Raw genomic sequence first — 18,760 nt, forward strand, 5'->3', positions numbered from 1 at the left:
AGATTCTAACAAGCATTTATAATATGATGGGTGATAACTCTCCCTGACCTAATCACACATAATCTCCAAAGTTCACAGTCACATAGATCAATGAGTGAGCGCCATTCCTGTGTGTCTGTGTGCTCATATGTGTCTATGTGTGCGTGTATGTATATGTATATATCATATTCACACATGTACATGTACACACACATAAACACATATACACATACATAGGGGCAATCACATGAATGCCAGGATGACCTCTAACTTATCATGCCTTTACCATGAACTTGAACTCCTGATCTTCCTGACTCTACCAAGGGTTTTCCCGTGGTTTGTGAGACCTCACCCTGTCCCAGTCATACATAACCTCCAAAGCAGTAGGTCACATATCATTCAAATGGATCGGTGAGGGCCATTCCTGCATGTCTGTGTGCATGTGTGTATAGGTGTGTGTATGTATATGCATAAAATATACACACATATACATACGCGCACTTACGCACACAGGCACATACATAGGGGCCTTCACATTATTCCAGGGTGATCTCCAACTGCTCAAGAAGTTAAGCATGAAATTGAACTCCTGATCCTCCTGACACTGCCAATTGTTTACACCTGGTGAGTGAGACCATTCAGTGTCCTTCTAGTGCATAATCAGTAAAATTCTATGACATATATCATTCAAATTGATCAGTGAGTGTCATTCTTGTGTGAGTGTGCCTGCCTGTGTGTGTGAATAAATTTGTATGTGTGTGTATTTATATTTATGATCATATACACACATGTGCATGCACACACAATTATATGCGCATGTACATACCTAGGGTCCATCACACGAATCCAGGGTGATCTCTAACTCATCATGAAGTTAAGCATGAATTTGAACTCCTGAGACTCCTAACTCTGGCAAGAGGTTTTCATCTGTTAGTGAGATGTTTCCCTATACCATGAATATACACTCAATGAAACTCTAAGCACATATAAATCAAATGGATGACTGCCATGTGTGTTTGTGTACACATGTATGTTTCCGTGTGTGTGTGTGTGTGTGTGTGTGTGTGTGTATGCATGTTCATATACCCGCATGTACAGGCACATGTACCTATACACATATACACATACAAGGGGACAATCACATAAATTCCAGGCTTTTCTCTAACTCATCATGAAGTTAAACATGAATTTGAACTTTGTATCCTCCTGACTCTGGCAACAATATTCACCTCCTAACTGAGACATAGCTCTGGACCAGTACCGCATAAGCTCTAAAGCTCTAAGTCACATACCATTCAAAAGGATATATGAGTGCCATTCCTGTGTGTGCATACATGTATATGCATATTCACATAGAGAAGTGAATATGCACACAACTATACACACATGCACATTCTTGTTGGACATCACATGAGTCACATGCTGAACTCTAACTCATCATGAAGTTAAACATGAATTTGTACTCCAGGACCACCTGATTCTGCAAAGAGTATTCACCTCCTACTGAGACATAGCTCTGGACTTGTACTGCATAAGCGCTAAAGCTCTACGTCACATACCATTCAAAAGGATATATGAGTGCCATTCCTGTGTGTGCTTGCCTGTATATGCATATTCATATAGAGAAATGAATATGCACACAACTATACACACATGCACATTCTTGGTGGACATCACATAAATCTCATGTTGATCTCTAACAAATTTGAATTCCCGATCCACCTGACTCTGGCAGGGATTTCACCTTCTGAGTGAGACCTCTCCCTATTCAGTACTGCCGAATCTTAAAACTCTTAGTCACATATCATTCAAATGGATCGATGAGTTGCATTCATGTTTGTGTGTCTGTGTACATGTCTTTGTGTGTGTAGATATGTATATTCATATACACAATCCACATACAGGTACACACATATACACATACATGGGGGCGTCACATGAATCCCAGGCAGATTTCTAAGTCATCATGAAGTAAAGCATGAATTTGACCTCCTGACCTCCTGATTCTAACAAGCATGTAATGATGGGTGATAACTCTCCCTGACCTAGTCACACATAATCTCCAAAGCTCTCAGTCACATAGATCAATGAGTGAGTGCCATTCCTGTGTGTCTGTGTGCTCATATGTGTCTATGTGTGCGTGTATGTATATGTATATCATATTCACACATATACACACACATAAACACACATACACATACATAGGGGCAATCACATGAATGCCAGGATGACCTCTAACTCATCATGCCTTTACCATGAATTTGAACTCCTGATTATCTTGACTCTGGCAAGGGACTTTACCTGGTGAGTGAATCCTCACCCTGACCCAGTCATACAGAATCTCTAAGACTAAGTCACATATCATTAAATAAATCGATGAGTGGCAGTTTTGGGTTTGGGTGCATGTTTGTATGGGTATGTGTGTATGTATATGTATACTCATATACACACATGCACATGCACACATACATATACACACAGGCACATACACTGGGGGCATCACATGAATCAGAAGCTGATCCTGGACTCAACATGAAGTTGAGAATGAATTTCAACTCCTGTTCATCATGACTCTGGCAAGCATTTCCACCTTGTGAGTGAGAGCACTCACTGTTCCAGCCCTGCATAATCTCTAAAACTCTAAGTCACATATCATTCAAATGGATAAATGAGTGTCATTCGTGTGTGTGTGTGTGTGTTTGTGTTGCGTGAGTGTGTATGTGTGTGTGTATGTATACATATATTCATATACACACATGCACATGCACACACACGTAAACACACATGCACATACATGAGGGGCATAACATGAATGTTTGGATGATCACTAACTGAAGTTAAGCATGAATTTGAACTCCTGATCCTCCTGACTCTGTCAACTATTTTCACCTGGTGAGTGAGACCGTTCATTGACACACTACTGCATAATCTATAAGACTCTAAGTCACATATCATTCAAATGGATCAATGAGTGCCATTTCTGTGTTTGTGTTTATGTTTGTGTGTGTCCATGCATGCGTGTGTATATGGGTGTGTATGTATATGTATATTCATATAGACACATATACATGCACACCCAAGTATACACACATGCACATATATAGGGGGCATCACATGAATCCAGGATGATCTCTTACTCCTCATGAAGTTAAGCATGATTTTCAACTCCTATACCTCCTGACTCTAGCAAGGGTTTTCACCAGGTGTGTGAGAATTGACACTGGCCCTGTCATACATAATCTCCAAAGGTCTAAGTCACATATTAAAATGCATCGATGAGTGCCATTCCTACATGTGTGTTTGCATGTGTGTGTATATGTGTGTATGTATATTCATGTAAACACATGTACTTGCACACACTTATGCACACATGCACATACACGGGGAGGGGGGGCATCACATGAATCCCAGACTGATTGCTAGCTCATCATGAATTCAATATGATTTTGAACTCCTCATCCTCCTGACTCTGACAAGAGTATTCACCTCCTAACTGAGCCATAGCTCTGGACCAGTACCGCATAAGCACTAAAGCTCTATGGCACATATCATTTAAAAGGATATATGAGTGACATTACTGTGTGTGCATGTGTGTATGTGCATATTCATATAGAGAAGTGAATATGCACAGAACTATACACACATGCACATTCTTGGTGTGCATCACATGAATTGACATTACTGTGTGTGCATGTGTGTATGTGCATATTCATATAGAGAAATGAATATGCGCACAACTATACACACATGCACATTCTTGGTGTGCATCACATGAATTGCATACTGATTTCTAAATCACTGTGAAGTTAAGCATGAATTTGAACTTCTGATCCTCCTGACTCTGACAAGCATTTCACCTAGTGAGTGAGACTTCTACATAGCTCTAAAACATTAAGTTACATATCATTCAAATGGATAGATGAGTATCAATTTTGAGTTTGTGTATGTGTGTGTGTGTACTTGTGTGTGTACAGAGGTGTGTGTGCATGTTGTGTTGGTTAGTTTATATGTGTATATTTATATGCACATATTAACATGCACACATACATAGGGAACATCCCAGTCTGATTTCTATCTCTTCATGAAGTAAATTTTGAATTTGAACTCTCTGATGACTCTGGCAAGAGTTTTTACCTGGTGAATCAAAACTTTCAGTGGCCAAGTACTACATAATCTCTAAATCTCTAAGTCACAAATAATTCCAATGGATCGATGAGTGCCATTCATATGTGGGTGTCACATGTATGTGTATGTATGTGTTTATGTATATGCATATTAATATACATACATATATCACGGGATCATCACAAAAATCTCAGGCTCCTCTCTAACTCATCGTGAAGTTAAGGATGAAATTGAACTTTTTTTTTAATTAGGTATTTTCTTCATTTACATTTCCAATGCTATCCCAAAAGTCCCCCATACCCCCCCACTCCCCCACCCACCCACTCCCACTTCTTGGCCCTGGCGTTCCCCTGTACTGAGGCATATAAAGTTTGCACGACCAATGGGCCTCTCTTTCCAATGATGGCCGACTAGGCCATCTTCTGCTACATATGCAGCTAGAGACACGAGCTCCGGGGTGAGGGGGGGTGTACTGGATAGTTCATATTGTTGTTCCACCTATAGGGTTGCAGACCCCTTTAGCTCCTTGGATACTTTCTCTAGCTCCTCCATTGGGGGCCCTGTGATCCATCCAATAGCTGACTGTGAGCATCCACTTCTGTGTTTGCTAGGCCCCGGGCCTACTGACTCTGGTAAACGTTATCACCTGCTGACTGAGACCACTCTCAGGCCAAGAACTGCAAAACCTCCAAAACTTGAGGTGACATATCATTCAAATGGATCACTGAGTGCCATTCATGTCTGTGTGTCTTTGTGTGCCTGTATATGATTGTATGTATAGATATGTATATTCATATACAAACAGGCAAATGTACACAAAACTATACACACGTGCACATACACGGGGTGCATCCCAGGAATGCCAGGCTGATCTCTAACTCATTATGAAGTTAAGCATAAATTTGAACTCCAGATCTTTCTGACTATACCAATCGTTTATACCTGGTGAGTAAAAAGTTTCATTGGCCCAGTACTACATAATGTCTAAAGCTCTAAATCACATATCAATAAATTGAGTCGATGAATACCATTTCTGTGTGTGTTGATGTGTTCACATGCATGCGTGTATATATGGGTGTGTATGTATATGTATATTCATATACACACATATACATGCACACACAACTATACGCACATGCACAAACATGGGGGGCAAAACATGATTCACAGTTTGATCTCTAAATCCTCATGAATGTAAGCATGAATTTGAACTCCTGATTCTCCTGATTCTGGCAAGCATTTTCAACTAGAAAATAAGAGCACTCACTGGCCTAGTACTAGATAATCTCTATAGCTCTATGTCACATATCATTCAAGTGGATAAATGAGTGCCATTCGTGTGCGTGTGTGTGTGTGTGTGTTACATGAGTGTGTATGTGTGTGTGTATGTATCCATATGTTCATATACACACATGCACATGCACACACACGTAAACACACATTCACATACATGGGTGGCATCACATGAATGCCAGGATGATCTCTAACTGAAGTTAAGCATGAATTTGAACTCCTGATCCTCCTGACTCTGTCAACCATTTTCACCTGGTGAGTGAGACCATTCATTGACACACTACTGCATAATCTATAAGACTCTAAGTCACATATCATTCAAACGGATCGATGAGTACCATTCCTGTGTGTATGTATTTGTGCGTGTGTATGCATGCGTGTATATATGGGTGTGTATGTATATGTATATTCATATACACACATATACATGCACACACAAGTATACACACATGCACATATATAGCAGGCAACACACAAATCTCGGGCTGATCTCTAACTCATCATGAAATTAAGCATAAATTTTTAATGCTGTTCTTCCTTACTCTGGCAAGCGTTTTCACCTGGTGAGAGAGAGCTCTTTTGGGCAAAGGTATACTCAATCTCTAACCTCTAGGTTACATATCAGTCACATGGATTGGTAAGTGGCAATTGTGGGTGTGTTTGTGTGTGTGTGCATGTTTGTGTGGATATGTATGTATATGTATATTCATACATATACATTTTCATGCACACATAAATATACACACATGCAAATACATAGGGGTCATCACATTAACACAAGGCTGATCTCTAACTCATCATGAAGTTATTTATGAATTTGAACTCCTGATTTTCCTGACTCTGAGAAATGTTTTTGGCTGGTGAGTAAGATGTCTCACTGGCCCAGTAAATTTACATATTATACAAATGGATCGATGAGAGCCATTTCTGTGTCTGTATCTGCGCATGCGTGTATATGTTTGTGTGTATGTATATGTACATTAATATACACACATGCACATGCACACAAAACTATATACACATGCACATACATTCACGGGGGACATCCCATGAGTGCTAGGCTGATGTCTAAGTCATCATGAAGTTAAGCATGAATTTCATCTCCTAATCCTCCTGAGTATGGCAAACATTGTTACCTGGTGAGTGAGATCTCTCCCTGGCACTGTCCTGCCTAAACTCTCAAGCTCTAAGACACATATCATTCAAATGGATTAATGAGAGCCATTCGTGTATGTGTGTGTGTGCATGAGTGTGTAAGTGTGTGTATATTCATATTCATATACACAAATGAACATGCACACACAAGACACACACCTGCCCATACATAGGCTACATCCCATGAATCCCAGGCTGATCTTTAACTCATTATGAAGTTAAGCATGATTGTGAACTCTGGATACTGATGCTTCTGGCAAGCCTTCATCCCTGGTGAATGAAAAGTTTCAGTGGCCCAATACTACATAATCTCTAAAACTCTAAGTCACATATCATTCAAATGGATCAACGAGTGGCATTCCTGTGTGTGTGTGTGTTTGTGCTTGCGTTTATACGTGTGTGTGTATGTATATGTATATCCATATACACACATGCACATGCACACACAACTATACACACAGGCACATATATGGGGGGCATCACACGAATCACAGACTAATCTCTAAATCCTCAGGAAGTTGAGCATGAATTTGAACTCCTGATTCTCCTGACTCTGGCAAGCGTTTTCACCTTCTGAGTGAGACCATTCACTGGCCCAGTACTGTATAATCTCTAAAACTATAAATCACATATCATTAAAAGTGATCGATGAGTGTCATTCATATGTGTGTGTTGCATGTGTGTGTATGTGTGTGTATGTGTATGTATATTCATATACACACATGCACATGCACACACACGTAAACACACATGCACATACATTGAGCAGCTTCATATGAATACCAGGATGATCTCTAACTAAAGTGAGACCATTCACTGTCCCTCTACTGCATAGTCTCTAAAACTCTAAGTCAGTTATCATTCAAATGGATTGATAAGTGCCATTCCTGTATGTGTGTGTTTGTATGTGTGTACGTGCGGGTGTGTGTATGTATGTATGTATATGTATATTCATATACACAAATGCACATGCACACACAAGTACACACACATGCACATACATAGGGGCCATCACATAAATCCCAGGATGATTTCTAAATCTTCATGAAGTTAATTATGAATTTGAACTCTTTATTCTCCTGACTCTGGCAAGCGTTTTTACTTAGTGAGTGAGATGTCTCACTGGCCCCATACTACATAGTACTGAAAGATCTAATTTACATATCATACAAATGGATTGATAAGTGCCATTCATGTGTGTATGTCCACACGTGCATGTCTATGTTAGTGTGTATGTATATTTATATTTATATTATACACACATACACATGAACACACACGTATATACATAAGCTGCATCACATGATACAGGCTGATCCCTAACTCTTGATGAAGTTAAGCATGAATTTCAACTCCTGATACATGCACACGCAAGTATAAACACATGCACATACATGGGGGGCATGACATGAATCCCAGGCTGATCTCTAACTCATCATGAATTTAACCATGAATTTGAACTCTGAAACATACTGACTGTGGCAAAAGTATTCAGCTCACGAGTGAAAGAACACACTGGCCCAGCACTGCATAAGCTCTAAAGCTCTGAGTCACGTATCATTCAAAAGGATATATGAGTGCCATTCGTGTATGCATGTGTGTATATGCATATTCACATAGAGAAGTGAATATGCACACAACTGTGCACACATGCACTTTCTTGGTGGGCATCACATGAATCTCATGCTGATCTCTAATTCTTCATGAAGTTAAGCATGAATTTGAACTCTGTAGCCTCCTGACACTGGCAAGAATATTCACCTCCTACCTGAGACATAGCTCTGGCCATTCCTGTGTGTGTGCATGTGTGTATATGCATATTCATATAGAAAATGAATATGCACACAACTGTACACGCATGCAAATCCTTAGTGGCCCAGTACTGCAGCATCTCTAAAACTCTAAGTCACTTATCATTCAAATAGATCAATGAGTAACATTCGTGTGTGCGTGTGTGTATACATATATTCATATACACACATGCACACACACATAAACACACATGCACTTACATAGGGGACATCACATGAATCCAGGCTGATCTCTAACTCTTCATGAAGTTAAGCATGAATTTGATCCTCATAACTCTGGCAAACATTTTCATGAAGTGAATGAGATCACTCACTGACCCAGTACTGCAGCATCTCTAAAACTCTAAGTCACTTATCATTCAGATGGATCAATGAGTAACATTCCTCTGTGTGTGTGTGTGTGTGTTTCTGTGTGTGATTGCCTGTGTATGTGTGTGTATGTTTGTGTGTGTGTGTGTTTGTGTATGTGTGTGTGATTGCCTGTGTAAGTGTGTGTATGTATATATATATTCATATACATACATGAGCACACAAGTAGACACACATGCACATACATAGGGGGCATCACATGAATCCCGGGCTGATCTCTAAGTCATCATGAAGTTAAGCATAAATTTGAACTTGTGATCCTCCTGACTCTGACTCCCACGTTTTGAGATTACTGTTGAATGCCACCATGCCTTGAGGAATGTTAATATATTATTCTCTCTAATACAACAAATGGTCAATAAAGTAGAGTTTTTGCAATGAACTAAGGACAACTGCTCAGGTTCTTTTTAAAAGAGAATTAGAATTGAGAGGCATCATTTTGTGCCACGGCAGTAATTTAAATACACCTTTCCTTCCTAAATTGTATGCCCATTAGGCATACAAATTGGCCCTAGAGACAAGCCAGTGCTACAATAAGCAGTTTCCTTCACTCTGGCTCCTGCATTTCACAGCACAGATCCAATGTTTTCCACCAGACATTCCCTCAATTTGGAAGTCTGACTCTTTGAAGGCTACTACTAATCTTTGGTATTACATGACCAGAAGTGGGATAGCTTATGTATTCATCATTTTTAGCTTATTTATTTATGTATTTATTTAAGCACTGTTAGTAGGACCTATAGCATTGACTGTCCTTTATTGGTTTAAAATGGCAGGATCAAATCTCTAATAGCAAAACCCTGAGGCAGAGAGCCACTGGAGAGTCCCTGTCTTTCCAGGCTTAGAAGGTTTGTCTCTAAAGTCGAGGTCAGGTATATTTTGCTTTCTCGTTTAAAAGAGAGCAGAGTCAAAACAACATAAGAAGAGATCTGTGTTCTTGGCACGTCTCTATTCCATGTTTCTTTCTACTGAAAGACTTTAGAAGACCAAGCAACATCCAATTGCCAGAAAGATTCACAGTTTTCACAGAAATCTAAGCACACAGGAAAACCTTTGAAATCTCTCGGGAATATGCAGATTACAGCTTACACATTCTACCCAACAACCCCAATGTTCAATATTAAAACAGACATTTAAAAAACTGTCTCCTTTCACACATTAATGAAATATGGAATGATGTTTGCAAAATCCTGCACCAGGGTTCCCAGCCCTCATAGTAAGATAGGACATGCGATGAACAACCTCAAAAGGAAACACTAAGCCGCATTACAAAACCCATCAGTGTCAAGACTTCTCAGTTTGCATTCATTTTAATTACCAACAGGAGATGAAACCAGAGTCCAATAAGCAAAGCCACGACTGTGGTATAACCACCAACTTTTCCAAAATTACACCTTCAAACTGTAGTTCACCAACTGCTCTCAAGCATATAGACCAATTACCCAAGTGAAAGGCACGGCCCACTAACATCTGCCGGCCCTGACTAAGGCCACTCGAACTGCCCTGAAGGATGGCCTTCATGGGATGCCAGCCCTAGGAACAGCAGCAAAAAGTAGTTATAGTTAGCACGCCAACTCAGAGAAGCATTCATTTGGGAGTGTAAGGCTGGAGTTCAGACAACCTCTCGGGATTTCATAAATTACTTAACACAACTGAGCTTGGAGTTCCCCGGGGTGAAAAAAATAACTGGGGTTTAAAAGAGATTGTTTTTACAACCCATTCCAAATGAGAAAACCTACTTGAGTGCTAAAATTCCTCATGTAGTAGGACCTGGGATCTAAACAGAATGATTATCACATCCCCCTGTGCACTCTACATCTGCAGAATACTTGGAACACTGCTCTGCATTCCACACTGCTGGACCTGCCTAAGTGCACAGTAGCTGTACTTGCTATTGGTACAGCAAACACTATTTGTTTCTCTAACATATTGAACCCTGTTGATTTGTTTCTGGGTGCTACCTCGAGACTACCATGAAGTCCCCAATGAAAGCTTTGGAATGTAAGCTTTTCATTTAGTTCAGGTCACAACAACGAGAACTCAAACATAAATACACAGAGGGCCCACGGGCCCGAACCTTTCCACCATCACCAGGTGTAGCAGGCACTGTGACCACAGCTCCTGTCTGTCACTCAAATCCTTGTTTCTCTGGGCATGGCAGATTATATGAACTGTCGGCAATGAAGAGTCCTCATGTCATGATTTGTGAGGACACAGTGATCAGAAACCTCAAAGATGGTTCACTGCCATGTCATCAGCCCACAGAACTACACATCTGTAATCTGAAGAGTCAACTGCTGAAATGGAGAGGTGCAGGAGCACCTACGCCATAGACAGGAGGATGGAAGAGAAATGAGGGTCAGAGCCCAGCAAGGGCAACGATGCTGAAGATAAGCTACACACAGCACAGGTCAACGGCGCAACAGCTCCTGACAGCCAGCTAGCAAATGTAACATCTTAGGTTATCCCATAATCCCTACACATCTGAAAAGGGCTCATGCAAAACCTCTTTGTACTTAAGGTAGTATGTAGCTGTCTGTCCCACTAAGTTTATTTTTCTAATCTTTCTCCAATTTCTCTCCTGCTATTCCATATATATAATATGTATGGAATACACACACACACACACACATTCTCTTTTATCTTTTCATTTCGTTTAGTGTTTAGTTTACTTATTTTCTGAGTGAAGGTTTCATGTAGCCCAGGCTACCCTTATACTCACTATGTAGCTGAGAGTCATCTTGTATCCCTAGTTTTCCTGCCTCTACTGTCAGAGCACACCACCATGTAGGGCTTCATTTTTCATGTAATGTTGTCCCCACTGAGCAAACCTTGGACATGATAGCATTAAGTGAAGTATAATTATTATGTTAAAATTTTGGACCCTAAGAGTATCTGACCCGTGGAGTATCTGAGACACTGAAGTCCAAAGAAATACACCATTGCCATTTTGTTGTACACACTTCTCAGGCCTTTTCATATCTTTAACTTTCATCACTTGGCGGCAGCATTGTGGTGCCTGAATCACTCACTACAGAGCATCAGAGAGAAGCAGCGATCCATGCCCCATCTAGTGGAGGAAGAGCCTTACCCTTGACCCTGAAAATCAAACCCAACAAACCTTCCAAGGGGTGGAACAATAGTGACATCCATGTCAATCAATACAGAAGAATCCTTGCCCTGCACGGCAGGTCAACTCACACTGCAACTTGTCCAGGTAAACATGATGACGTCATGTCAGAGACAAGAAGACACCAGCCTGGACTACTCCAAACCCACATATTTTCACAGATTACAAACCTTTGGGAGGAGCGAGGTTGACTCCGTTTTTAAGGCACCACTGTACTGGCAAAATCCCCAAAGAATCTGCATGGCACAGCATCGTGGGTTTATCAGCTTCAGGTCTTAGGTCATCAATGGCCACTTGGAAAAATTTACTATTAAAAACCTAGAAAAAAAGAAAAGGAACAAAGAAAAGAAAACAGAAATGTTAATTTCTCACGTGTTACACATACAAATCCTGACATTGTTTCAATGACACTGAACATATCCTATCAAATTGACGTTAGCACAAACCAGCGTCTCAGAACCGATCACTGAGCCCAGTGGATAAGAGAGCAGACTCAGTCGTGGTGGTCACATACATGGAGAGAGGAATAAAGGAAATACACAGAAGGGAGAAAATGAAAACCAAAAAAGAAAGACCTAAAAATATAAAACAAGGGCCTCACATGAAGAAAAGCAAACTGCCAGACAGACAACCAGTTCCTGTCCATGGAAAAATAAACTAGGGATTTAAAAGCCAAAATGGCACCTTGGCCTCTACAGCAGGGACCAAACTCCTCACAGCAGATCCTTCAAACCCTCTGGCTGCAGCCCTGGCAGACTTCTAGACCCCTGTGCATTACGGCCTTCAAAATACGACATCCTGTAGTCAGAGAGGAAATCATGTATGCAGAAAAACCTGTCTTTACTTCATGTTCCCCTCCATCACCTGTCACCACCAAAATATCAGAGATTCTTTGAGGACAGCAACCTCCTTTATTCATCAAATGATTTGCAGAGGCATAGAAAATGTTTTGTAGATGAATGGACAGCGAATGAGACAAAAATGAACGAGCAGGTCTAGGTGGTGGGACCCTGTCAGCCCAGCTATGGAGACTTAGTCTGGGCTGGGGGGGGGGGTGGGGATGGGGGTGGGGGGTGCATGTTCACAAGCTTGCCAACTGTCTGGGCTACAGAGTGAGCTAAAGACCAGCCGAGGCAAACTAGTGAGACTCTGCCTCAAAGTAAAACGAAAGAAATAACCCTAAGAAGGACTCCAAATACAGCTCACTAGTAGGGCACTTGCTTATTAGCATTGCCAGGTTTTAGAGCTCCAATATTTCAAAGAAAAAAAGAGAGAAAGAAAAACAAAGCTCTAAGCAGGTAGCAAAATCAGATGCTTCCCCCCTCCCCCTACAAGCTCCCACAGGAGCACGCAGGCACGAGCTCGTGCGCACACACACACACACACTTCCTTTACATTTATACTAAGCTCTGCTTCCTAGCTCCCTCCATTACAAAGTATGTTGTAAACTAAATCTATAAGCCAAGAGTAGGAAGTCTAACCCTCACCTCTATGTTCTGCTTCCAGTAACTATCTCTAACTGTAGTCACTGGGCAGTTGCCTTTGAAAAATCTACTTTGAGAAGCATCGACCCAAGCCGAGCATGGTGACACAAGCCTGCAATGCTAACCCTGAATATGGAGGCATGAGGATCAGAGGGTTAAGGACAGCCTGGGTCACATGAGACCCTATTTAAAAACAGGTTTGTTTGTTTTTTAAATAAGGGGGATGGATCATGGCCAGCTTGCCTAAGAAAACATTTCCTGGTGGTGGTTACATTTTAAAACACTCTCAGGACTGTACAGATGGCCCTCTGCTTAAGAGCACTGGTTGTTCTTCCAGAGGACCCAAGTTCAATTCTGAGCCCCCACATGGCGGCTGACACCTGTCTGTCACTCTATTCCCAAGGGATCTGGTGCCCTCTTCTGGCTTCGTTCAGCAAGCACTAGCCATGTATACAGTGCACAGACATAACATGCAGGTAAAAACACCCATACACATAAAACAAAAATCAAAAGAATAAAATCGCATCCTCCCGCCAGTCACAGCTCTCATGAACCCCTCTCTGGGATCTATTTATTTACTCATTCATTTTCTTTGTTGTCTGATTCCCTGGAGTATAATGTATACCTGATAACAACAGGGAATTAATTGGTCTATGCCTCAATGTCCAGAGCAACACCTATGACTCCTCAGTAGCTCTCTGGAAGCTGCGATAGATCCTACCACACATACATACGGGTCCTCTCACACAGTAAGCTGTCCTGGCGGCAGGGTATCTAAGCACCGTGGGACCCTGCCTAAAGATTTCCAGGATCTATCAAACTTCTCATTGATGTGAGAAGACTCCAGAGAAAAGTCCCGGAAGTTCCCTCCCATCTCTCAGGACTCATGTTCCCAAGGATGCAAAGCTCTGCTCTGTGTTCCCTCTCGCATGGGGCTCACGGGTCTCTCATGCCCTGGCCTTTCTTCAACGCAACCTACTTCACGTGCTCCAGGACTGCAAACATCTCACCTTTCAATGTTTGAAATACCAGAACCAGCCCTGCTCCACTGCTAAAGCCTCTCCACTTAACACTAGGGCACCTCTGTATTGAGCTGTATGCTTTAATATCATTTATTCTATCTTCTTCCGGGCTCTCAGGAAAAAACAAAACCTTAAAGGGGTGCCTGTGTGAAACTTTCACTATAAAAAGCAATTAGAGCACAGTGTGTGATATTCTCGAGCAAAATATCCTAAAACATAAATGCATTTCAAGTATTTTTAAATCTCAGACATGTATGCAATAAACTGTGATCATACCCACTCCAGGCATCCCCTCTAGTGAAGACATATCCAATATATATTTATAAATATCTTCTACATGAAGAAATATTCTGGTGAATCATACATGATGATGTGCCCTGAATTTATCTGAGGAGGTTCTTAGAAACAAGACCACACATTCCAATTTGTGCATTAAAACAACAAACGGACAATCAGAGAATGGGATACAAATGAGGCAGAATGGCATCACATACTTCCCCTCGAATACAAGTGCAAAGGAAGATAGTGTGAAGAACGGAGTTTCAGAACACCTGCAAACGATTCTGTCTCCCAGCAAGACGACGTAAGGGGAAATGACTGTGAACACGCAACCTGTCCCTGACCATCTATCCAAACTGAGGCTACCAATAAGAAATGTGTCACTCTTTAATGCTGAATATCACAATAATTTAAAGGTACAAAATGTGAGCAATGTGCTCAATGTGGGCTGAGCACAGCAGGTCTGCCTGCTTGTTTCTTTCCTAAAATTCAGGGGAATCTGGTACTGTAGTGCTCTAGACAAATCCATATACCCATTTAGAAAAAGAAGAAAGCTATACACCTTGATTACAATTAATTAACATGTTTTAAATATAGTGTCACCACTAATTTCCTGAAATTGTAACAAATCATGAAAGAATAGGAAGGAAGGAAAGAAGGAAGGAAGGAAGGAAGGAAGGAAGGAAGGAAGGAAGGAAGGAAGGAAGGAAGGAAGGAAGGAAGGGAGGGAGGGAAGGAAGGAAGGAAAAGTTTATTATAATAATATTCGACTTACTACAAAAATAGATCCACCTTCCTTTGGAAATAGAAATTAAACTACAATTGACCTTGAATCTTTAATCAAATTCTTCCTCTGAATAAAAAAGCGTCATTAACTGAAGACACATTTGAAGAAGAAAAAAATTCAGCTTGTCAGAGTCTTCTACCACTTAACAAAGGCTAATATTTAAAGTGGGAAATACACAATGTGAATTTGACCACTGGTAGAACCACCGGGATTTCTCTTATGAAGAAGAGATAATCTCAATAATCATATACTATCAAAGGACTACCAGGTCAGAATAAAAACACCTTTACACTGTGAAGAAATTTCGTTTTTACTGACAATCTTGGCAGCAGGTGACTTCCTTTAACCAATGAAAGCAGATGAAAAAGAAGAAGAAGCAAGAGCGCTGGTTTACGAGGAAATAAGAATCTGCCTTCTAGAATTTTCTAAATATAAACAGACAGTCATGAAGCAGGAGCACTTATCACTCTTGTTTGCGGCATGTTGCCTGTATGTGCACTGTGCGTGCGTCCCATGTGCATAAGTACTGGCCAGAGGAGGATAGCACATGTCTTGATTAATATTATTTCCTAGAACAGATTTCTCACTAGATCTGGAGCTCAGTGCTTGGAGCTCCAGCTCCAAGCTGGAGCTGGTTGGTTGGTTGGTTGGTTGGTTGGTTGGTTGGTTGGTTGGTTGGTTGGTTGGTGGATTTGTCTAGGCAAGCCCTAGTAATCCTCCCAGTTTTGTCCTCTTGGTGTTTGGATTCCCGGCATGCGCCATTCAACTTTTAACCGCAAGAGCTGGGGATTTGAACTCATACTTGCACTGCCATCTCTCTTATTCACTGAGCCATCTCTGTGGTCCCGTACGTTATGCTTGTAAAATGCAACTCACCAATAAACAACTACTAAGAGAAGAAAAGTCAGTCACTCTGTCCATGCTAGAAAGGAGGAATCTCCTCTGCCCCCTTTCACAGAAAGAAGTTAACACAGAACTGAGAAGAAGGGACAATCGTCTCCCTTTGGTTTGTCTATGGGGTGTGTCTGTGAGTGCTCCTTGTAGGCACATACTGCATCTACCTACCTTTGAAGACTTACTCCATTCACTGTAGAGCAAAGAGCAAGGAGCAAAACAGAAAACCTACCTTGGTCACTGATGCAGGGTAGATATGAAAAGGATCGCTTATATGCAATGTCTCCAGCCGCATCCCAACTGTAAAGAAATGGCTTTGCAAGTCTGCATGGTCCTGTGGGGATAACAGTGAGCATATTAGAGATAGCGCCATGAATTAACTTGCCAACGGTCTGGAATCTGTTCTTAAGCATTGTCTTGAGTGACTGAAATCTGATGGAAATAATTAATTCTCTCCATTTCAAATTTCTAATTATTGCAAGACAGTGTGGATTTAATTATTTTCTGCAGGCTAAATTACTTTTTCAAGGGAGAGGCAGCATGCCTTCATTGGCCATGCTTAAATTTACAGGAAGCAAAGCAACTCTGTGTGCCAATACATTGCTTTGATCTTGTCAAGTGCTCACTGCTGAAGCCCCACACAATAAAGGTGGCCATCAGTCATCTGAAACCCAGCAGAATTACCTTCAGGAAAAAGCAGGGCCTTTTGCCACCAAATTACTTGACACGGCATCCATCCGTGGGATTCACCTATTCTCCTTCCAAACAGGCTAAGAGCTGGGTGGGTGACTGGTTGAGTCCATAACTCTAGTGCAGGTGAGAAGCTGCCCTGGGGACATCGGAGCCTGACTCCTGCTCAGTAAACATGAGCTTTGTGTCTCCTACTCAACTGGTGTCTGCCTGCACTGACCCCTCCCTGAAACCTGATCACGGAGCCCTGGGGCTCCACTGCTTCGTCCAGAAAACAAATTTCATTATCTTCTTCAGCCACACAGCTAGAGACGAGGTTGACCGGACTCAGAATATCAGAATTCATCTTGCTGAATTGGAGGTCATCTTGTACTTCACACTGGGTGTTTGTAGTCAAGGATAAATAAATGAATTTACAGTCCATCCCTGAAGTAATAACAGGTTCAAATAAAGCTAGCCATTCCCAAGTCTATCAAATGAATATGCAGTAAAACAACAACAACAGAAACCCCGGAGATCTCTTGCTCTCCTAAATATGAAAATCTCAAGTGGATTTTAAATGAATTCCATGATACTACAGCCAACTCTCTGCCAACTCAACTAGAGGGAGTCGTGATGGGTTGTGCCTGTACTTCAGCTCTCACCCCAAAAGCCAATCAATTAGTCTCTGTCCGACAGGAGACCAGAAAAGAGAAACTCCTTTCGAAATTCTCCATCAGAGGCCCTGGGAAGATGGTTCCATTGGTAAAGTGCCTAATTCAAGAGCATGAAGACTTGAATTCAGATCTCCAGCTCCCATGTAAAAAGCCAGCTGTTGTACAGATGTCTATAATTGTAAAGATGGGTAAGTGGACACAAATGAATCCCAGGGCTATCTGCCCAGCCAGTTTACCTGAAACAGCTCCAAGCTCAGTGAGAGGCTCTGTCTCAAAAATAAGGTTATGTAATGTTATAGAGGAAGATACCAAATGTAGACAAGCAAGGGTGCCCCACACACACCGGTTTCCCCCTCCTCACTTAAGGTGTGGTGACTTATACATATAATTCCATCACTTAGGAGGCTGAGACAAAAAGACTGTAAATTTAAGGTGAGCCTGAGCTACATAATGAGTTCTAGCTCTAACCTATGCTACAGAGTTAGACCCTATCTCATAAAAACAAGAAAAATAAATTTAAAAAAAATAACTCTGTAACGGGTCACCATTTTGTCGGAGGCTGGGGGGGGTGGAAATGTAAGTGTCCATATGATCACAAGCTCACTTTAAGTTGTGTGTGTGCACACACACACACACACACACTTGTGCAAATGTCTATGGAAGACAGGAGGGACGTCAGAACCCCTGGAGCTGGAGTTATGGACGATAGTGAAATGCTTGATATGGGGGTTCTTGGAAATGGGCTCTGGTCCTTTGCAAGAGCAGCAAGTACTCTTAACTGCAGAGCCATCTCTCCATCCTCATTGTAATCTATGGAGATCTTTGTATCCACAGTTGCATAACTCACTCGGGGTCTGAGTGAAGAGATTGGTGCTATGTTTAGGGAGGAGTAATCAGAGGAAGTGTAGTCATGTGTTGGGGGACATTCAAAGGACCTCACTCCATTCTAAACTTTTATAAATTCCTTCAGAGCTAAGCAATCAACACTTTATAAAAATTACATGCAGAAGGAAATACCCTTACATGCAGGTGGTGACTTCGGTTATTTTAAGACGACCTTTACAAATTCCTTAAGAACTGACAATC

General features: G+C 41.4%; 1 protein-coding gene across 5 annotated transcripts in view; it reads right to left on the reverse strand.

Moving 5' to 3' along the window:
- The window catches only part of Sfmbt2 (Scm like with four mbt domains 2), a 189,329-nt gene that overhangs the window by 84,445 nt on the left and 86,124 nt on the right, over positions 1–18,760 (reverse strand). For all 5 annotated transcript variants that reach the window (XM_029469511.2, XM_029469516.2, XM_029469524.2 and 2 more), the window contains 2 exons: positions 16,561–16,662; positions 12,033–12,180 (listed from right to left, as the gene is read on the reverse strand). In XM_029469511.2, the coding sequence (XP_029325371.1) occupies positions 12,033–12,180; positions 16,561–16,662 (250 nt within the window). The remainder of the gene's footprint in view (positions 1–12,032; positions 12,181–16,560; positions 16,663–18,760) is intronic.

Source organism: Mus caroli, unplaced genomic scaffold (genome assembly GCF_978045245.1).
Source record: "Mus caroli unplaced genomic scaffold, Mus_caroli_1 scaffold_2, whole genome shotgun sequence".
Classification (NCBI taxonomy): Eukaryota; Metazoa; Chordata; class Mammalia; order Rodentia; family Muridae; genus Mus; species Mus caroli.